The sequence below is a fragment of the Scatophagus argus genome, chromosome 7 (genome assembly GCF_020382885.2).
Source record: "Scatophagus argus isolate fScaArg1 chromosome 7, fScaArg1.pri, whole genome shotgun sequence".
Classification (NCBI taxonomy): domain Eukaryota; kingdom Metazoa; phylum Chordata; class Actinopteri; family Scatophagidae; genus Scatophagus; species Scatophagus argus.
Genome location: NC_058499.1, coordinates 19212572 through 19236265, shown reverse-complemented (window position 1 = coordinate 19236265; position 23694 = coordinate 19212572). Strand labels below are relative to the sequence as shown.

Genomic DNA, 23694 nt, shown 5'->3' with positions numbered 1-23694 from the left:
GGGCCTTCCCCTAACTGTGAGCACAATATTGCCCAAAATGTCTTTGTATTCTGAAGCATTAACACCCATATGATACTTAATAAATCAAATAATAAAAAACAAACCAGATACACCAAGGGACTTTTGGGTCCACTGAAATCTGTGAGTATGAATAAATGCAACCAGTTTAATTGCAAATGCTGTTGCACACATTGTAAAGCCAGCACACCATGTTTCTTTTTGTAACGCACATCTCAGGAAATAGACAAAGTTAGAGCTACCATAGTGGCTTGTGAAGACAGAAAAGCTGGAGCTGTGAAAAAAAGACTTGTTTCTTTGAATGGGAGTGGGACTGTATCTCCGCTAGGAGTGGGAGCTGGTAAATAAATGTTGGTTCCGGTTCAGGTCTAGCCGATTAATCTGTACCTTTCAGCTCCAACTCAGATGAACAGAACAAGTACTTGGGGCAGGGGTGAGCATCTATGCAACTGCACAGAGAAAGAGGGACAGAAAAAAATGGCTTATCTTGAAAGAGCAGTATGCACTTTTCACACAGCTGCAGGCAACCCCCTCCCCACTACCCCATCTCTCTCCCACATTCTGTCCCTGGTTCTCTCCAACATCCTCCCTCCCTCCTCTCCCCTGCTCCGGCAGAGCGTTTAACACGTGCGGATGAAAAGGGCAGCTCTGTGAAAGGCCAGTGCTGAGCAGCCACCCCCAGGATGCCAGCGCCTGTCCAGTCCAATAAAGCAGGTTGTCCTCCAGTTACCGGTTGCCTGGGTGGAAAAACTGGATCATTTCTGCCTCTCTGCTTATCGGTTCACTGGTACCACTATTCTACTTCCTAATAATGGGCTAGAGTAGGAGGTGTATGAAGGGGGAAGCCCCATGAGAAATTAGACACATATGAGGATTTGAAAAACAACCTCTGCTATATACTCACTTTCTCCTACCATTTGATCACGGGGGAGAAACAAGTTTCAGTGGTTATGCCGTTTTCACGTCGTGATAGTAGCAGAGCATGATTTCACCACAGACTCACCATATGGTGAGTAAATTCTGACTCCTCAGCGAGTCATTGTGTAGGTGACTCAAGGCTTCTGGGAGCTATGACTAATCTGAAAGTGGAGAAACTACTGGTTTTATTTTGGCAGCTACAAATCAAACCATATTAACTGATTGTTTTCCATTGTGCCTTGTGTGATATTTTATTTAAAAATAGCAGGACATGCTTCAACTCTTCTGGTTCTGGCATGTTTAAGACCTGAACAGAGATCTGTAAAACCTATTTCTGTGCAGGTTTACAACTGAAATCCGGACATTAGTAGATAGGATAGTACCAAATTCCTGGTCAGATTCATAACCTTGTTTACTTATTATATCATCAAATACTTTAAGTTATATTTCAGTTGAAATGTTTTTCATTTGAACTATTTTGTGTTCTTGTTTCAGTTATGGCTGCTTATGTTTAAAGATCTAAAACTTCAGCTTGATCTGTTATATGAAACGGATTTACTATGGAAAAAAATTAATCATATTTCAAAACAAAGGCTTCCGCTCAGTAGTTTAGCACAAAATTTCTAATGATTCGTTCCCAGCCCCAATTGGAGAGATAAAAAACTGCTGTTAATACTGTTAATTTTTAACTTACTGGTAATATGTTCTGGAGATATGACTCATGAACAACTAAATTTGCAGCTGGTCAGTTGATGGGATAACATTTTTAAACTGCTTAAATAAACAACTTAAGTTTTAAGTATAATTTTATCAACCATGGCTCACCTCATCCATCTATTGTAGATACCATGAAACAAAAAGACTTAAGGTTGCAGTGGCATTACTTTTAACAGACTTGGCTAACACACCAGATTATTTTCTTTTGTTCTATACTTACGTGATGTCATTGCGCTGGTAGCATCCCTGCAGCAGACAAGCAATGAGGTCCCCAAGGAAGTCCAAGTCCTGCACTGACAGGGCTTTCTCCAGCTCCTGGACACACACAACAAAGGAATCAGTATGGTCAGTGGACATCATGTGAACAACTCTGCCAGTGCTTTTACTTAACAGACCAGAGATAGTGGTGAAAAGTTACAAAATTACGTATTACAAACATTGAATGATGAGCTAAACACAGCTAATTTTTGATCAATCGAATAGCTGTCAGCTGTCAGAGTCACATAACAAAAGGCAACGGCTCAGCTGTAAAATGATGCAACAAAAGAAAAGGAAAAAAAAATATATTAACTGAAGTTCTCAGCATATCAGTATTGTAAGGTAAGATAGTGGAGGAGGATGGCAGGAGGGGTGCATGGAATTTGCAAGTTGTCTGATTAGGACTCCTTGGTTTGTCAGTGGTTGTTTGGCTAGAGCTGAGGTTCAAGTTCAGCCATGACCACTCTCCTGCCTGGCATTGTGTTTCAGTCATTGAGGTTTTATGAAGCGGCAGTAACCGGCAGAGCAAACTCTAAAGGACCTGAAAGCACCAAGGAGCGATGGCAGGCAGCAGGGGCCTCGAGCTGCAATGCACCATGCCCCCTCTTCTCCTCTGCTGACCAACCAAGACACAGCACCCCACACAGCTTCCCAGCATGCACTGCTCTCCCCAGTGATACCCAAAGGCTCTGGAGTAGAACAGGAGGGGAGAGAGGGGGAACATGAGGCCGAAAGGGCAGAAATGCAAATGCAAAGTGCTCCGTCAGCTAAGTGTCCATTTCACTTAAAGCCCCCTTTTTCAGGATGCAAAGCAGCCCCTTTAGGCTGAAGTCCAACCAGTCACTCTTCAGAAAAAGAACATGACTGACTGCAGCTGACCACTCCTTACCCCTCCCGGTCCTTGCTCTCACACTAAAAACAGATCCATCGCTTCTCTCTGTGCCGCTTTCCTCTTTCTCATAAACATTCACAAAAGTACTACTACAGATTCATAAGGAAAAAAAGGTCCAAAATTATCTCAAGACAAGGAGGTATGTTTAATAACTAGGTGCTCACTCATTCCCTCTCAGACTGCCTCTCTCTAGAGGAACCTGGTTGAGCTCAGGAGTCACCAAAGGTCAGCGTACACACCTCCTGGCCATGGAGAACGACGGAAGCTAGGAGCCAGCAAGTCAGCACGATGAAAAACAGAAGACGAAAAGGACGAGGAGGAGGAGGAGGGAGGGGGGAGACAGCCAAAGGGTTAAGAAAGAAGTTGAAAAACAGGATATTTCGACTTTTGGTTAGAAGAGAGTATAAGACAAAACTCAAGCCAGTCAGATACTTGCTCTGATTCACACTACTATAGACACATACCAGGAGAGCAAGCTTGATGACAGGAGATAAAAATCAGCTACCTCTCATCACACAAAGGAGGAGCAGCTCATTAAGTTTTATGAGCCTATTTTAATGAACAATTCAAAAGCCTGCACACCAAAATACTCAAAGTGACAAATGTGATTGTAATGTAGTTTTAACATTAAGAGACTTTAACAGGAGGATCTGAGGCTATGGAACTGGTGTGTGTATATGAGAATAAGGCCAGAGTCACAACCAAAGCAGATGATATGTTATGTCTTAAAGTAGCAACACAATTTACCCAACACAATTCCTGCCTTGCCATGATAAGTGTCATGCCCTGTCAAACAGTGGCACAGCAAATGGCTGAGATGTTTGCCTTCATACACTTACTTTATATATACAATGTATATATTGTTTTTAACACATGTACATACCTGTATTTTTTAAAAATTTTGAACACATGTAAATACCTGTACTTTTAGATTTTAGATTTATACTTATCTTGTTTTGTTTATCCTATTTTTATACCTTTCACTTTTCTTTCTTGGTCGGGAATACTGCAAGTGCAATGTCTGTACAAAAAAGAATTTCCCTTCGGGGATAAATAAAGGAATTCTGATTCTGATTCTGATACCTTCAGGTAAAGAAAAATGTTAATTAAGAAAAACAGAATTCGGGTGTGCTGACAATTAGGTGGTCAGTACAAAAATCACATGGTTCTTCATTTCATAATACAGCAACACTGAACATAAAACTATTTTTTCACAGTAATGTGAACAACAATGATTTGAAGGACTTATATTGTACAGTTTTCCCTTAAATCTTGAGATCTGACTGGCATACCTTCCTAAGCCACGGCACTATAAAGTGTACTAGCCCAAGACAAACGAAGCACAACCTTGACAACACTGTATGCTTGTTATCCAGCTGTAGAAACCTTTCATAGCCATTAGCTCTTATCAATAAAGGACAGAAAGATACTGCAAGCATCTCTGCATGTACAAGCACATGTGCATAGGATGCCAAGACATCCTGTGTCATGCTTCCACTTCTTGAATCCCTGTCAGGCAGCCTCTGGGCCAGAGTGAGCCCATCCATCAGAGACAGACTGCACTTTGATCGCACTTACAAAAAGCTGGGGGCCAGGGCTGGGGGAAGAGTTGAGTTGAGTGTTGAGTACAGCACAGCGGAGTAGAGGGCTTGCTACAGCCCCTGGATTAACACCACCCTGCTTCACCTTTGAAGTTCCACACAGCATCTCAGATGGCAGAGGGAAAGGGAATTAATGTAATATGTGTGTGCCCTTTCTTCAGCCATCCATCCAGCCACCCAATCCCTATGTGGCTTGGTGCTAACAAACACTCAGTTTGATGAAAGGCTGCAAGGGACACTGCTGCAGCTGGACACGTCCTGTGGGAACCTTTCCCCTCTGTAAGCACATACACACTAAAAAATACTAACCAAACTAATACACTACAAGGACACAACTCACACCCTTTAGCAAACATAGTCTACAACAAACAAAAACACACACTTTGACAGACATTCATACATGTACATGTCTCTACAGAATAAACATGGCATAGTACTTTGACTTCTTCCCATTAATGATCAATGGGACTTGAAGATAAGAGAGTTGGATGAGTGTTAGCTATAAAGAGTATAAATCATGGTGCTTAAGTGTCAGATTTATCACTAAGCTACTGCAGTGAACAAAACAGGCTATTCGTATTCACACACAGGGACAAAGACTGAAGGGTGAGTCAAGGCTTAGTCAAAAGGTGTGTCATCACCACAGCCTCTCTGTGGGCCGTGCTCGCAATCAGTAATTCACCCTAAAGGTATTTGCCACTTCTCTCACCCAAATCCCCTGCCGTTTCCCTCACTGGCTTAACCTCTTCTTCGTCTCTTCCACACTACCCCCCCCCCCCCCCCGTCCTGCTGCCCAGTGTGTATGATGGACTCTGAGGCATTCTATTATTCCCCTGATAACACCCTTGCTCCACTCTCCACCCCACTCTTTTCCACTGCCTGTACTCCTTATCTCCCCCCTTCCTCCACACACTGTCCCCAGTCCAGGCAGTTGCTGACTTCACTGTAGCCAAGGGCAGTGCAGGAGAATGTGACTGACATTGAGACTCCCAAAATTATTTAAAAACATGGTGAGAAAAATAAAGCAGCATCTAGACTGAAAATCTCTACTCAGATGTTTGAGGTACTGCCTCACCAATAGATCTATTCAATACAATGTCAAACAGCACAAGACGTAACATGTGTGGTGTCAAAACAGCTCGAAAATTTACTCATTCTCACAAGGTCCTGTCACACCTAAGAATAACAGAATAAAATGCCAAAATTTTCTCACCTACTAGTGCTACTGTGTTGTTGGCTGCCTATTTGCACATGACAACTTACTGGCAAAGTGCTTTCAAAATTCCAAAAATTCCTACAGGTATGAAGTGCACCTGTTTACTGAGACCAGTCCTTTCATTGAGTAATAAGCCAAGAGTAGCTTTTACTCTGGGTATAAAAAAATTCCCCATATAAAAAGCTCTTGAATTTCCCCCGGGATCAATAAAGTACCTATCTATCTATCTCAAAATATTCTTTATTAGCTCACTCTTGCATAGACTCTGGTTTACTTGTAGGTAACTCCTCATTCAGGTCAGCGTATGTGATATATGCTCTGTTTATCTGAATGGGTCAGTTTGTGTCATTCAACTCTCAACTGTGACCATCCTTAAATATGGGTCAGACACTTTGTTGCACGCCTGGCTATGGTGAAAATGCATCTCTGTTGGGAATGGAAAGAATTTAATGATATTGTCTAAATGTTATTTAACAGACTCTCCAAAAAGAAAGAACAAGAGAGAGAGAGAGAGGGGGGAGAGAAACAGAGAGTATGCACAGCTAGCAAGAGAACAAGGTGTGTTTAAGAGATGTGAAAATCAAAATAACTGATGCAGGGTATTTCTTTGTGAGTCCATGGTTTACAAGTGAAATGTACAGCACTGCACTGCAGTCGAGTGTGTAGAGAAGGTGTACCTTCATGACAACCAAAGATTAACCTGTGACAGCTGTCGAGCAAGAATGGGTGCAATGTGCATTCAGTAAACGTCCATCATGTGTGTAATTGCTATATGAAAGGTGTTTAACAAAGCCAAATTTAAGAAGTTTCTATTTGACTTAAGATTACAATATGAGAAGACATGAATCAACCGAGAGGAGAAGAAGACCAGACTTTTTAAAAGAAAGCAGACATCAAGGCTAAACTGACATCAAGGCAAAACAGACCATCTGCATTTTCAGATAAAAGTGAATGTGCTTTTCTCTATGGACACAAATGGCCCCATCATGTGTCCCAATTCATATCTGCAGAGAAAGAAAAATGAGGATAAAGTGTGTGTGTGTGTGTGTGTGTGTGTGTGTTTCTGGCCAATGGCCAATGCAGGCTGCAAGTGTGTGTGAGAGTGAGTGATAGAGAGAGAGAGAGTGTGAGTGAGAGAGAGAGTGAGTGGGAGAGAGAGAGAGAGATGTGATAAGCATAGTGGCAACGTTTGTATCAGCAGCTCCAAGGTTGTGGCAGATCCACAGAGCCAATGGTATCAGGGGGTTGGCCTCTCTGGCCAAGCTCACAGCAGACACTTTCCATGCCGCTGCCGTTAACAGCTCCTCCGGGGTCTATATCACCAACAGTTGGAGGATGTGTGCGCAGCTAGCTAGAGGGGGAAGGGAGGCCTGTTTGTTGTGTAAAGATTCCTCTCTTCCTCTCCTTTGCTTCTTTCTTTATTTCTTCCTCCCCCACTCCCCTCCCACTTTCATCTCACACATGGTTCCTCCAGGAGCCATCATCTGACAACACCCTCCTCCCCCATACGTAACCACCTCCTGCCACATGACAAACATGCATACACAGCCATAACACCACAGGAAAACGCCCTCGCATCCTCAGGATGTACCGTTCATCTGATCATCAGAGGAAAGCATCAACATCTTTGAGTTGCTGCCAGACACATCTGACTGACATACCAAAACAAGAACCTGTTGGCTGATTTATCCACGTAGTCATTCTTGACTAAAAACATGTTTGTTATAGCCAGTGTGAAAAGCAGTGCCCTTCACACCTGCCTTAACTAGGGCACATTCAAACAATTAGAGTCCTCAGGTGATGATGCCATTTGTTCATGAAAATATGTGAACAGGAAGAACAACTTGAGACTGGTCTAAATGAGCTGCTCTATCACGAGGGAAGAGTGACAAACACTAAATATAGTTCATACACTACACCACTGGAAGATCAGTCTCAATTTTCAACTCAATGTTATTATAGTGTCAATGTCAGGGCCAGGTGAGACAGGAGGCTGGGTTATATGAAGGGACAAGTGGACAAGAGACTGTGTGGGGGTGAGGGATGGGCGGTGAGCAGATCCTTCCTGAGCCTAGCTCCCTCCACACAGACTGAGGTCCTTTACCTTGGCCTAGCTCACTGGCTATGGGGGAGAAGACCATGAAGCACAGGAGATGGGAGGCCACCCACTGCAGCCCAGCACCTTACAGAATTACACTGCCAGCTCTGAGGAAACCACATCATCAACTTCCCTATATAAAATGAAGCTTCCTCTGCTTCAGTTGACACCCCTGTGGTCCCATCCTCTGACTATACAAACATGCACCTGCATACACATACACACAAATAGACTGTAAAAATTCAGCCTGCTGGCTCAGAGGAGAAAAAAATAGTCCCTGACCAGTGTGGTTGTGGACAACAGAGGGTGGAGTCTTGAAACGGAGAAAACAACATGAAGCAGATGGGGCTTGCAGTCTTGAAGTCAAAACACACAGATACGAGGAGGAACTCCTACTTGACAGGAGGAGAGGATAAATAACCAAACAAAAATAGCCTTTGGAAAAATTGTTGAATTCTGACATGTTAAATGGTACACTGACAAAACAAGTGTATCACTTTTCACAGTGTGACACTTTGGAGACACTGTTCAATGGGAAAGAAATATTGTGATATGTTTGCTGCTTTCTAATAAACACAACTTGTTGTGTTTGCTGCTCAGAAATCTGCACTAATGACAAATATTTTTTTCAATAGGCTTAATTGGCATCAGAGGAAGTTGGAGAGTGTAGTGCTTGTAGTGTGTAAGATATAGTTGCATCTAGTGGTATGGTTGCGGACTGCAATCAACTAAACACTCCTCATCTCACCTCACTGACGGTGGCTGCTAAAAAAGTGAAAAAAAGCGAAAGACCCTCTCCAGAGGGGTTTTGCTTTGTCTGGGCTACTGTGGAAATATGGCAGAGCAACAAGGTCGTCTCCATGGTAGAGGACATGCTCCTTCATGGCTCAATTTATGGTAAAGATTTACTCACTTACATTCTTAGGGAAATTCTCAACATAAATAGTAAACTTGTTCAAGATGTACCAGGCCTGCATGGAATCGATCACCAGTGCACAATGCATGTCTGTTAGATTTCTGTCCAACTTGATCTCAGCTTGCTCCGGCATCATGCACACGTGGGCAGTGATAATCTCATGAGATCAAGGCGATCACAGTATTTAGAACTTGGGCATGACCAGAAAGGTTTTATCCTGATCAAAGTCTGATTGGTTTAGATGTTGGATCAACAATATATGTTTTATGGAACCTTTTCATTTTGTTGTATTTTCATTTTACTTGTCTTATTTTGAAGGTTCTTTTGTTGACTATGTTGCCTGGTTGAGGGTGAAATTTAACAGTTAGGGGGACTAAATAGATTAATATTGTCCTCGGCATACCGCGTATTATTTAAGTATTTAGCTACAAAACCTTTCGGTAATGTAGGATGGGTAGATTCTAAAACTAACATCTGTACAGCTGTGAAGCCCTGACAGCCTAAATATCAGACAGATCAATAATGAAAGCTATTGTCTTATAGTTCTTTCCTTTGTGCTTAACAATTAATGTTTTCAACTTTATATGTTGTTTGAGGGAAAGGTCTGCACAGCTCATTTACATACAGCAAATTGATTTGATGCTAAATTTGTGAATAATGGGGGTTGAATAGTGAACAGAAATTACAGATTGTTTGTATAACATTCTGACAGGCTACCCTGTTAACTAAAACAACAGGAGACTGTGTACAAAGTGATAAACGAATCTGATAACATTTTAATAAACTGGAATCAGAAAGGCAGAACAGAAACTGAGTGTTTGTGTGACTTCCTGTACAGACTGAAGGCAGCTGGAAACTGTCCAACTTGACCTCAGCTTTGTCTCTGCCCGCTGCTACTGCTGCCTGTTCTCATCGGTTTTCTAAGTGAAGCATAACTCATCTTAATCGAGCATATTATGTTCTGTTTCTGCACACTGTACTTTTAAATGCATCATTTAAGAGAAGACGGGAGACAACACAGTGTTGGGTCTTGCTGCTCCAGTACTCAGAAGTTAGCCTGGCGTGTCAAGGTCCTCATATTTCAAAACAACAGCACAATATCTCCAAAGCTAGTTAGGTCACACCGAACTAACATTAATCCTGTGTGAAAAACCCAGCCCTCTAATCCATTTGAATCAAACCAGCATGCTAGCGCATAAGACTCCAAAAAAAAAAAAAAAAAAATCAACAAAGTTGCAGTGCAACATTATCTGTGTAATAAGTCTTAAATTTGTTACTCCAATTGGACTCACTGGATCGTATATAACTGTCTCAGTAAGACACCTCAAGCAATACACCGTCCTGCCTCGTTTCAGCACAGTGCTATTTTTCAGTGTGAATCCCCTCTACTTCATTTGAATAAGGCTCCACCATGGAAGCAACTGGGAAGCCAATGCAGAGTGCTCAAGCCAAAAAATAAAAGAACATATCATCCGTAACGAAGCTGACCCTGTTTCAACTTTTGCTAAAAGGCAATGAATTAGCACTCAGGAAGGCAAGGCTGTATTTCTACTATTTACATAGAATTGTTGGGTGAAAATACACTGATTGTCACCTTAACGACTTGTATTTTTTGACTTACAAGCCATGAATGTATTGCTCAAAAAGGAAAACCTTTTATACATTCATGGATTGTTTCTTCGTATCACCAGTAACTGAACCAACATGCCCCCAACAGTGCAACCTGTTGATTTTTTTGAAAGCAGGGCTGTTCTAACTCAATGTTAATGTCAACACAGAGCTAATATTTCCATATTACAGTGTCATAGGTCTGACAGTAAGAGCAAGAGAATAGCCTACACATCATCACTAGTTGGGCTAATATTTTGAAAGCAAGCTGTGTAAAGAGAGACACATTTAGTGTGGCAGCCAAATTTTTTTTTAGCTCAGCTTTTGGCCACCTGCAGTCCATGTAGTCAGCTAAGTGACTGTCAGACTGCCCCCCCACTAAAACCTCTCTGATCCACACCCCTCATAAGTGTGGCCTTGTGCCAGCTCTCAGACAACTCTCCAGTAGCATTGCTCTGTAAAATGTCTGTATTCCCAAAGCTCCCTTCGCTCTTTACATTTACATTCTTTGTCTATACTCTGTCCTCTATAAGGAACAAAAAGCAATATTTTCCAGAATAAATTTCTTTATTTATTACCTGATCTTGCTGTGATGTTGCATCTCTCACACACACAGCACTGTTTCAAGACAAGCTAAACACATTCTGTATCTTAACCAGTGACTCCACTAAGTTTTCCAGCGCTCCCACTGGATGAGATCTGGTTTGGTGAAGTTCTTCTAACCCTGTTTTTCTCACTTTTCTTATCTCTGCTTCACACCCAGCCCCGAAGGCACAGAGTGAGAAAGTCTTACTGGAGAGATGCTGCCCCAGACTGGAGACAGAGAGAGGGAACCATGGGGAGCTACAACAATGGAGCTGGCTGAAACAAACCCTGGTGTATGTGCCCCTCTAACTCCCCCTCTGTGCACACACTCCCCATGTGAAACCATCTGATGCATGTACTGCTGCTCTCACTTGTCAATCACAACTGGGGGAGGGGCAGTAGCCTTACACACCCCTCCCCCCACAATGCATGTAAGGGAGGGTATTAAAGAAGACATGCAAAAAGGTTCTTGATCTTTGCGGAGTGCTCCCAGAGTGTGAAAGAGTTTTGAAGGCATTATGTGTAGCCTGATCAGGAAAGAGGAGTGTCAGAGGTTGGTGTCTGTGAGGCTGTAAGAAGGGATAAGATGGGGATGTGTCAGTGGGAGGGACACAGAGACAGAAAGGGAAATGCGAGGGATGTGTGAACAGTGCAGGTCTGGGATGGCTCATTGTTGTTATGTGGGGGACTCCAATCTCTTCTCTGGAATTGACAAAGGAGATAACACAGTCTAGGCTTGGCAGTAAACATATCAGTGTTTCCCATAATTTACTTAGCCACAGTGTAACTTGTCCTGCCAAGGTTTCATAATGAAGCAACAATATTTTTACACTGCTCATAATGACATTTAAAGAGCTCTAACCAGACATGGGAGGCCCTATACACTCATTACATAAGCTGTGTAGGGCCCCACAAATTACACAAGTGCCTTGCCCCGCTTTTGTGTAAAAGTGTGTGTCAGTGTTAACAACTTTGATGAGAGAAAGCTTAACTGTACCTTGTGCTGATGAAAAGAGGAAGAAAACAAGAGTGAGTAAGAGTGAATAACAGTAGCAATAAGTTGTTGTGATACCGATGTTTGGAGTGCATCTCTCTCTAGTCTGTCTGTCTGTCTCTAGTCTGACAGTGCATCTCCTGGTTTGTTTATGTCTTGCTTGCCAGCCACTTTCAGTTCCAGTTCTGTGACACTGTGCCTACCTTGGTTTGTCAAGAGCATTCATATCTATATAACCAATGTTTTTTTTTATTAAATTGCTGAAGAGCATTACATTTTTTCGTGGATCAAGAATCTTAATTTTACTCTCACAGTAAACCAGCTTAATGCATTTAATTTTGAAAACCCTCAACAGCCTCTCACATCACGGTAACAAAAAAAATCCTGTTATAGTTCTATAAATAGTTATTTAAATCATAAATCACAAACCACAGATTCCTGATGATGATGGTCTACATAGCACAGCAAATACACTCAAAGGTGTGGTGACTATATAGAAAAGAAAAAAAAAAATCACTGAATTCCAAACCTTTTCTGATATCCTGTCACATAGCTTGATCACAAGCATTCTTGGCCATCATATCAAAGCTCCTCAGCTTGATGACAAATATTAAGTGACCACAATCTGCAGTAATAAGCCAAAAAAACCTGGGAATCAGTGTGCGACTGTCTGCAGTTAGGCCATGATGGAGCAACACTTAAGCCTTGATCCTATTCCGCACTAATCCATTTGCTTTCTAGACAACAGAAACAAGGACGTGCTCACAGGCAGCCTGCTCGTGCTTATTTACCAAATCTAATAGGCCTAAATCTCCTTTTACAATCACACGGGGGGCTTTACAAAAAATGGAGCCCCCCCCCCCCCTCCTTAAAGGTCTGCAGCAGCAGCAGCTAGCACCGAGTCAGAGTGGAGAGCCTCCACCCTCCAGGGGGAAGAGGAAAAAAAGAACCACCATCTGGGGTTTAGTCATGGTGATGCCAGGGGCTGGGGCTAAGGGACACAGCGACTGCTGGGCCTCAGGGAGGGGATGGGGTAGAGAGACTGCTAATGGATACAGAGTAGTGGGACATGTGATGGCAATGAGGATAGGGATTGGGGAGAGGTAGCTGAGGCTAGTCCTTGGAGAAGGGTTGACGTAGACGAAGCTTGGTTGCAGGACTTTGGTATGTGTAGATGAGCTAGAAGATACATTCACAATCCATTAATAGGAGCTGAAACAAAATGAAAAACTGACCAAGATCATAAAGGCACTTCACATCCAAACAAGTATTTGTGATTACTGTGGCTGATTGGACATATTGTTGGGTTGAAGTTGGGTGTGGCTTTGTTGAGAATTACAAGATTTCACCGTATGTATAAACCAACAACAGTGATAATGGTGTAAAATGTCAGATGCAACAAAACTAACAGGAGTGTGAGGAAGCCATCAAGCAAGGGCAGTCTGTACACAAAAACACAGCCTTGGGAGGGTATAATTAGGTAACACAAGTGAAAACACCTACATTGGAGGACTATGGGTGTGTGGGGTCCTTAAAAGTTCAGTAAATACTTTTTAACTGAGTCCACAACTTTAACAGGCTACACAATAAAAACACAGGAATAGAAGGTGTAAAAATGAGAATGACACTGGGGAGATTTGCTATTGCTCCACGCTGCACTTCAATAGCTGTGGCACTTTGCCTCAGGACATCGTCCGAACATCACAAACGATACAACAATCACATAAAATTAAGAGTTAGTTTTCATCAAGGACAAATATTTCAAGTTCCAAATCACCACTCATGGAGTTACTACTTAGACAACTGAAACCAAGTGGACATAAAGACATCAATTAGCCAATCACAAATAATCCTTCAAAACATTACCTAACATCAATACAACTTAACAAATCCGCAGCCCATGAAATTGTCTGTGAGGGTAAATATTCAGAAAGCTCCAGGTTGTCTTAGCAGACTGTATTACCGTTATCTGGAAGTTATTTCTTATAATACCACAGGAAATTGTTCTTTTCAAACTGTTAAAGGGAAATGCTACTGGAGGTACAGTCATTTCTGTCAATACTGATTTCTGGTTTCAAGTTCAACTTTGGCACTGAATTTTAATATGGAAAAAACTCCCACGAAGCAAGAGAGATCATGTATAACAGATAAAACAACAATAAGCAAGTAAATGAAACAGTCAAAATAGAAACAGCAGCATATAAAATACTCTGGATCAGTTATTCAGTTAACAGCACTGGAGAGAAACAATGTTGAAATGTCATTGACCAGGGTGAAACCATAAACAAGATGTCTTATAGATAAACAATATTTGATATGGGTGGTATTTGTTCATTTGGGAATGGAAGGTGACATTCTTCTCAAACCAGGCTTGCTACAAGCTCTTGTCCGATACCTGTAACTTGAGACCTTCCGGCACATGACTTAAAACAGACCTGCTGCAAAAGAACAGCTGATATAACCCAAATGACCCATGACTTTAAAATTTAAGGTCACAAATGTTATTAGGCTAAACTAAACACAAAGCAGAGCTGAGGATGACCGGAATGCCTGTTGTTTTGCAGGTATTTGGACATATGTATTGGAGAAATTAAAAGGAAAAGTCAAGGGATCACCACAGTCATAAGGACACATGCTCTGAAAAACACAACAGTATGTGCAAGATTGTTTTACCCCATTGTTTCAGTTTGGACATTTTTTTTTTAATTTTTAATTTAAGTTACTTTATTAATCCCAAACTGGGAAATTACTTCTCTGCATTTAACCCATCACTGATTGAAACACACACACATGCAATATGCAGTGAAACACACAGGAGCAGTGGGCAGCATCAAGCGCCCCGGGAGCATATATTTGGGGTTAAGTGCCTTGCTCAAGGGCACATCAGCCAGCTAATGGGGGGTTGGGACATTATCACTCCACCACACTCAAATTTTTCCAGCCCGTCCAGTGGGGGAATCGAACCAGCGACATTTCGATCAACCTCTAGGCCATGGCTGCCCCCCCCCCAATGTGGTGGAACAACTGACATAAGATTAGATTAGATTAGATTAGATTAGATTCAACTTTATTGTCATTACACATGTACAAGTACGATGCAACGAAATGCAGTAAATAAATAATATAATAAATAAATAATAATAAAATAATAAATCGCCATGCATGGAGCCACCACTAGCACAGTTAAAAAGCTGTATCATTTTGATGCCCAGTCTCTTCTGAGGAGCCACTTCAGTGTATAGTAGTAGAAGTTTCACTAAAATTTTCGCTATCATCCCTGTCAAATTAAAAGTATAAAACAAGCTCATGTGTTTGCCACAGTCAGAAGATTACAATGAGGGGGTTTTCATACCACCAACTACAGTATGGCAAACTGCAAAGAGCTATGTTGGTAATTTGTGCAGGAAAAGATAAAATACAACTACAAATCCAATTTAAAGGCTTAAAAAAAATTCTTGGCTCATCATTATTTTAATAATGAACATCTCCAAAGAGGCAAAACCAGGATAATGACAGGCAGCTGATGAACACACATGGAATAAATGTAAGACAATGTGCCAAACAGGCTGCATGGCAAGGGAAGATGACAGGAACAGAGTTCCTTGACATGAAGGGCTATGTCTAGCCATGAAGGGTATGTCACTGAGGATCCAGCAACAGAGGTCTGCAGCCTCTGCTGGCTGTGGGATTTCAAGCATCACTTCACCGATACATAGTGAAGAATCCAAGCATACGAAACAGAGACAAAAGACCAGGCAAAGGGGACAGGCATGTTGATCCTGGGCCTTCTTCCTGGAGATCACTGATTTTTTTTTATACTAATGTGCTAATTTTTCTCCACTTTGCCTCGCACTCATTCTCTCTGTCTTCTCCATCTCACACACTCATTTCATTCGTACACACACACACACACACACAGAGTTCCCTGCAGCTTGAGGAAAATGGAAACCAGCAACAGTGAAGTGCATCAGCCAAGGAACAATGTGCAAGGGGCTGTCCTGTAAGGCTAGCCAAAGAGATATGGGGGTGACTCCATTATCACTGACCAGCACCGTAGAAAGAAAAAAGCTGCCCCAACAGTCTCACACCCGTAGTATCTGACTGAATCACTGAGTTTGTCAATATCCACCCCGGTAGCAGTTTCACAGGGTACAAAACACTGTGGTCCCAAATGCGGCACTCATTACAAAAGTATCCATTGTGAAGAAAAAGAAAGGTCTTTCAGTGACACTATTACCATACACATTTAGTCAGTTGCATCGGCCATTGTGTCTTTTCATATTTATTTGCCACTCCTTGTTCGAAAAACATGCAAAAACTCAAATGTATGTAGCTTGTGCTTAATGTTTTTAATGTGATGTAATCATCAAATAGATAGATAGATAGAATAATTACTCTTTATAGCTGATCGCCATAACACACCCATCATCACCCAAAGCTGACACCAAAGGACAAAACCAGATAAGATGTCTAACAAAGAAATCCGTGGAAAGATCGCAATATGCAGGGTTGTTTGAGGCCCTGAGCAGCTACAACATTAACCCCCATCTATAAAGTAGGGACAGAGTGGCAAAGACTGACACCAACAAAGATGTCAGCAGCCAATATAAGATGCTGTGTCCACAAGAAGGACTGATGGTATGTCAGAGAATGTTGACACTAAAGCCCTGGACAGGGTAAAGTCACTTGACACCCCCTCACTCTGTCATGACCAATGACAGCCATTTCCTGCCCCTTTTTCCACTCCTTACTCTTCAGTAATTCAACCTATACATCCAGAGATAGGACTGCAACTGGAGGTGGCTGACATTACCCAACTATTCTTACACAAACACAGCCAAGAGCACCTCTTAAGCAAAGAAAAAAAAGAAAATGAAGCTTTCTTGAAAGAAGGCTCATCAGTTTTCATGGAGATTAAACTGTACAAGTCAGGACAAGGACAAAGGTAAATGAGAGTCAGGCCAAAGTGCCACTATTGCAACAGTGCCCAGACCAGCTTGTCTTGTTGCTGGTATGTGGCATTAAGCAAAACAAACACGTCTGTCTGACAGTTTCCTCTTACACAAAGTTCTCAGAAAGCAAACATGTTGGATCCAACTTTTCACTATGACTATCGAACAAGCCATTGCAACTACTGTTTCACAGGACTGGAGTGCCAGAATTCAGTGTGAATATTTGAATTTAAAAAGCCACAGAGCAAAAAGAACCAAACTAATAGGACAGGACTATGCTAGCTGATATCTTAATACTGTCATAAATGAAGAGCAGTGCAGAGTCTTCCTTGTATCCACAGTGTAGAAGACAGAAGGTTGGACTAAGGCGGTCTGCACTGCCTAATTTTCATGACTTCCCAAGATTGAAATCTCTCCAATTGTCCTCTGTAGACACCAAATGGCACGATGGACACAGGTGCAAAAGCAGAGCTCCAAGCACTCTGAACGCTTGTTGCCGGGATGAGGAGTGACGTGCTTTCCATAAAAAGACGAGGGGAGAGAGACCACAATCAGCGCAAAGTTCATGGTTTGTTTGTTTGCTCTGATCAAGATGGCAACTCAGACTGGGCTCTTCCTGAAGCAATTAGTGGAATAAAAATCTCCATATTACCACAGCCACTTTTTGTACATTGCACATTTGCTTTATTCAACACAGAAAAATTCCACTATAAATATAAATAAAGGAAAGAAAGCAAGAAAAACATGATTTCTTGTTTCACACATTGGAGTGCCATTCATCACGTGTGTCGAGAAACAGTTTGTTAAACCCGACAACATATACTTTAGTTCATGTTACACAACTATTTTGATATCAGCCAGAATCATCATGTGTCCCAGTACACCAATGCCAAATTCTGATCATTCATTTGAATGAGGATTTTATGTCACAAATATGCAACATGAGATGAGATGAACTCAGCACCAATTATCACGCATTTAGTTTCCCCTCACAAAACAGTATAATAAGAAGTGGCGGTTTCATCACCACCACTTCATAGGACACACTCAGTATTTTTCAGAAACATTCTTTCAACAGTCCAAGGACAGAGGGTGCTGTGTGCTGCACAGACTGTAAAGTCCCTAGAAGCAGGCTGATTTGTGATATTGGGCTATACAGATAAAATTAACTTCACTTGACTTTCAATCAAACCAATTACTACCTAGCTAAGTGCAACTACAAATGATTATACTTAGAAGCAAAGGAGCTATGACCTTTAATACGTGTGTATCTGATTGAGATGTCAAAGTATGAGGCTACTACATCAATCTCAATATTTTCTCGAGATCCAGCTGAGGGGGTGTATCCGCACATGTGATCTGCTTAGTGATGCGGTTACATCCTTTGCACTGGGCAGCAGCAGAAAGACCCTCGTGTTTAAGCGAACGGCTCAAACCATGTTTGGTTTATAAAAACATTTCAAGTGAAAACAACAACAACAAAAAAAAAACACAATCAAGAAGCTGGGCCGATTAGTTCCTTGTAACTGGATGACTGGTTCAACAATAATGTGTTTGTCGCGTAAATCCAAACCTATCTTAAAGAGAAGTGCAACTGCGCAAGAGCCTAAACTTTCACGTAAACTAGGCGAAATGCGCTCCCCCATCTGCCCTGCACCTCGTTTAATAACAAAGCGATGCCTACGTGTGTTTCTCTGCCGAAGGGGGTGGGGATGAATGAGCGATGCAGACTGCTGATGCGTGATGTTGACCTTACCATTTTCTTTAAAGTGCAATAATACCACGATGGATTAAATAGTTCCCATAACTCCGATGTAACACTTGCATAGATACATGTTGGAATGAGCTGTTATGTGAACTATGAATACATTTAAAAGAACAAGGGAGGGCGGTAATGAAGTTAATTATGTAATCGTGGTGTAATAAATTGCGTTTATTCAGTGACAGAACAGAGAGAGACGGGACGGTTTTAGTTCACGTCTATAACTCACTGTACTCAATTTAGATCGGAAACAAACGTTTAAATCATAGATTCTTGCAACAAAACAGGACTTGGGCGAGCAAACAATGCCTGAAGAGCATCTGCGTCCCTATGGCTACCCAAGCCAGATGGCTTGTAACTGCGAGACAATAAACTCGAACCTCATGCCATGAACGTAACTTTATATCACAGAAAGATAAACAAAACACAGTAGCATAGTCCATTCATTGAGAAGGACGAGTCGAGTTAGTGCGCGACGTTTCGCTCTATAAACACTTTTCTACAGCCGCATAAATATATTCAAGGTTACCACTTAAATGTTCAAAAGTTTCTTTCAGGTTTGTTACTTTTTCCAAGCATAGTCTAATTATATTCTCTCGTTTCCTTTTTGTTTAAGTAACCTCAACTAAGGTCGCTCTTTAGTATAAACATGAGCCTCTGGCCAAATGAAAACAAACGAGTGGCACATGGCTCTCTTCTAACTGCACCCCTATCTGAAGTTACTTAGGGACAGCCGAACATACTTATATATGGAGCAACATCTAACAGTACTATGGACACCAGACCATAAACGTGTATCGTGAATTCTACATTCAGCTGAAGACTTTTGTCAACTTCGGGGACAATCAATTAGCAGTTAACGCTAGCTTTTAGCTGTGCTAACGAGCAGACTAGCTAACGAGCTGACTAGCTCGTTACCTAACCGGATTGCCTTAGTAACGTTAACGAACGAGAAGTTCAGAGGACACTGCCAAGCTGGTTATCCAGATAACTAGTTAAGCAAAATGTACTCGTCAGACCACATAGACAAAAAAGCTGACACAAACAACTTTTCATTTCCGTAATGAAAGACATTCAATGTTATTAAAAGCAATCACAATTCTTTTTTACCTCTATTTCAAAGTCTGGAAGGTTGAACGCTGTCCTGAACAGCGAGCAGAAGTGGGCTATGGCGGGGACTTCCCACCAAGACTGGATTTCTTCCACAGAAACTGTACATCCCTGGGACATTTTCGGATTGGAGAAATTGTGTAACGTTTGTTTCTCACATCAGAAAGTAGTTTCTTCAGCGGTCTATAATGTCCCTGTAACATTACAAATACGACAAAAGTTCCTGCTTCCGTCCGGTTCGGACAGTTGCCATTGCTACAATCTGTTTCAATCAGAGTCTCACCGGAGCTGAACAGATGGGAAGGGCGACACCACCGTACGACGAGAAAGAGGGGGGAGGTGGTTACTTAACTCTTTATTTTAAACTGCGTCCCACTGTCATTAGTGTTTATATCGTCGCACATATTGATCTTTTACAGCAACAACTCGTTAACTTTAAATATGTTTGTAATCGGATGTGTCTGTTTGTAGTACTAGCGAAAGTCTACAGTAAACAGTACCCATTCGCCTTGATTGTGCGACCGCCGTTTAAAGGGAATGGTTGTGAATGGTGAATAAATGAAAAATAAAAAGAAGTAGAACCAGGTGTGAGCCAGGTAACTTGGTAGAAATGAAATCAACGCGCGTTTCGCGATTTAAGAATTGTATTTTCATTATTAGTTGTATTAGTTTTGTTATATTCTTATTCATTTTCTTCTTCTTTTCTTCTTTCTATTATTAATGTTTTAACATAACACCCTTAGATTTAATTCCAACAAAAACACTTTTCAATCAGTCCTAAATCCTAAAGGGTCGTTGTTGCGTACAATAAATCGCAAACTGCACTTATATCTTGTAAACGGTGGAAGTTTTGGACAATACACGGGCTCCCCCCATCGCAATATGTGAAAAGTGCATGCTGTGAGACATCAGTGACGCTTGGGGAGAATGGGTGACAAAACACTACTCTGATCTGTAGGTCAGTTTTCAGAGTTATATACCCATGCACATACACTGTATAGAGAAAACATATCCAGACACACGTCTTAATGGAGCTGTTTCTCATGGGGTTGGACTGGACTTGCTTCCAGTGAAGGGACATCTTTGGACAATGCTATGCTTCCAAGTTTGTGGCAACAGTTTGGGGAAGGCCCTTTTCTATTCCAGCATGACTGTGCCCCAGTGCATAAAGTAAGGCCCATAAAGACATGGTTGGATGAGTTTGTTGTGGAAAAAGGCCTTTTGGTCCAACATCAGTGCCTGACCTCACAAATGCTCTACTGCATGAATGGGCAAAAATTCCCACAGAAACACTCCAAAATCTTGCACAAAGCCTTCCAAAAAGAGTGAAAGCTGTTATAGCTGCAAAGCTGTCTGCGTATTTAGAATACTACGTCATTAAAGTCTCTGTTGGTGTAATGGTCACATGTCCCAATACTTTGTCTACATAATGTATCTCTTATTAAATCCTATCTTCTTTTAAAGAACACATGATATCAGACCTTACACTTATCTTGAGGTGTTTCAATGAGAACAACAAAGCAACACCAATGTACTGTGAACAAAGTTGAACTGCAATCAAGTATCAGAAAAAAAATAGGCTGACTTGTACGTTCTTTAAATGTTCTCTTTTTGTATTTTTCATCTTTTTTTGTATTTTTCTTTATAAAACACTTTGCTCACATAGCTTGTATTAAATCAAACACTTGGTATATTGTGTGCATTTAAATTTTAAACACTTGCATTTAAATGTCAACATTAACCTAAATGACTAAATGAATAAATATAGCTAACATGTCAACAAACTGTCTTTCAGAATTACCAAGACATTATCAAGTCAAAAACCTAAAGTGCCTTGATGTTGTAGTTTTATTACATCCAATCATATTTTTAGGTTCTATGCAGTAATTGGGCAGAAAAAAATGTAATGTTTGCCCTGAAGGTGGCACTGCTCAGCCAGGCTTTCCATTGTAACACCATGTCATGTTTTGAATTACAATACAGACAAACTGTGCTGTGTAGAGTTCACGGTAGCTTTCATGTTTCTTGACAACTAAGTTCATATTTACACCCCAGTAATGCAGATGTAACACAAATATCTGAACCACTGGCATATAATCTACAAGTATCTGAACTCTAGAGGGATAAACACTATTCTTCCAAAAGATGCTACTTACTACTACTTACTACTTACATACTTGGTGACCAAGCAGACAGGTGCCTCTAAAGTGGATTTGATGGCATAATAGCAACGCTAGAGGAAAGGTTATGGGTTCACCAATTATAACAGGCTTAATTTTCAAGGGATCATGAATATCAGCAGCTGCGTGCTCTCTGCCTACCTCAGGCATGAACGAAACCAAGCAAATAAGACTTACCTCGGATGTTGCCTGGGTCAACAAGGGCCATATCAGTTGTTGGGGGACTAGGGCAAACTGATGAGGAGACCAAGATCAGGGCAAAAGGGAGAGAAGTCAGTCAGCTCTCAGAACTACAAAGCGGTGTGATTAAAAAAGGGCTACCTCAGCCAGATCATCACTAAGAGGGGTTACAGATACCATTTCCAAAGTGGGGCAACCTTCAGCCACCTCCTCTATATAGATGACATCACCTGTCTGCCAAGAGGGAGTGAGACATTGACTCTCTGATCCATATCATCGGGATCTAAAGCAATGACATCGGAATGTCAGTCGGACTAGATAAGTGTAGTAGGAAGGTACCAAAGAGAGGGCAGATCATCAGAACGGAGGGGGAAGATCATTAGAGGCTGGGGTCTACCACACCAAACAGGACCCCAGGTGCAGGATGTGTAAAGATGCCATTTGATGACAGGAACAGTTTACATGAAATGCCATAACCAAGTGGCTGGCATAGCATACAGGTACATCTGCACTGAGTATGGGCTGGAAGAATGGAAGATGCCGCCCAAGGTGGTTGAGAATGATCAGGCTGAGATCCTTCCAGATCTAGACCGACAAAATGGCACTGTGGTGTCCTGCAAACAACGGAAAAAGGCAGTGATAATAAATGTGACATGATCCCAAGCGACAGCAATATCAAGAAGAAGGAACACGAGAAGCTTGAAAAATACCAAGGAGCTAGAAAAGATTAAAAGCAATAGTGCTGCCAGTGGTAATTGGGGCACTGCGGGCTGTGACACCCAAACTGGAAGAGTGGCTCCAACAATACAACATTGGTGGTCGCTGTCCAGAAGAGCACAGTCCTAGGAACAGCTAAGATACTGCGCAGAACCCTCAAACTCCCAGGCCTCTAGTAGAGGGCCCGAGCTTGAGGAAGACACACACACACACACACCGCCCCAGAGAAGCTGATGTAACACAGTAGTAAATATACCTAAATATCTTATAGGACATAATGCAGATATCAAAACAAGAAGTAGTCCAACTGTTGAGAAAAGTTATCTATTGCGGCAGACACTTGGACGATTCTGTGTTGGCTGATGACCCTCTTACTTATCAACAGGCACTTTATCACAAAGATAAATGAAGCATATTGACATATAGGCCACAAGCAGTTTTCTATTTTCACCACAAATAACATTATGCTTCTGCAACAGTATATGGAGTAACTAAATGCTTTAAATGTGAAAGTGAAATACTTAATGAAATAGTTTCCCTGTTGATGAGTGAAATGATCACTGATGGTAATTGTTTTTTCCATCAAGAAGAATCAATACATCAATCAATGCACATGAAAAAAATAGTTTAGGAGCAATGGGTGGTTGCTGTGGTAGTCACATGTTCTTTTTGTTGATGTACTTACATAACCTTAAGGTCCTTAATTCACTTATTTTTACATATTTGTCAATAAATAAAAGCCCCAAACAGTGATAACTGTATTGGCATATTACTGTTACCTTGGCAGTTATTCCAAGTCTGTGAACATTTGTGGAATTCAGGGTGCCTGGAGGTATTATGTAATACTGCAACTGTTGAATAGAGAGCTCATTACTGATGGGAAGCCTTTTTCTGGTTGCTGTTCATGCTGTATATATATTCTCAGGAACAAGACATCCTGAGTTATAATTGTGGGTGTTTCTCCTTGCAGTG

The 23694-nt window shown here is 41.5% G+C and overlaps 1 protein-coding gene across 2 annotated transcripts in view; it reads right to left on the bottom strand.

Annotated features, from left to right (window-relative positions):
- LOC124061552 (cat eye syndrome critical region protein 2 homolog) overlaps positions 1–19941 on the bottom strand; it is a 37851-nt gene extending 17910 nt beyond the window's left edge. The window contains exons 1-2 of one of the 2 annotated variants that reach the window (XM_046393471.1): positions 19646–19941; positions 1874–1968 (exon numbers count right to left, since the gene is read on the bottom strand). In XM_046393471.1, the coding sequence (XP_046249427.1) occupies positions 1874–1968; positions 19646–19765 (215 nt within the window). In that variant the 5' untranslated portion in view covers positions 19766–19941. The remainder of the gene's footprint in view (positions 1–1873; positions 1969–19645) is intronic. The other variant, XM_046393469.1, reaches the window with a different exon arrangement.
- Between the last annotated feature and the right edge of the window lie 3753 nt (positions 19942–23694).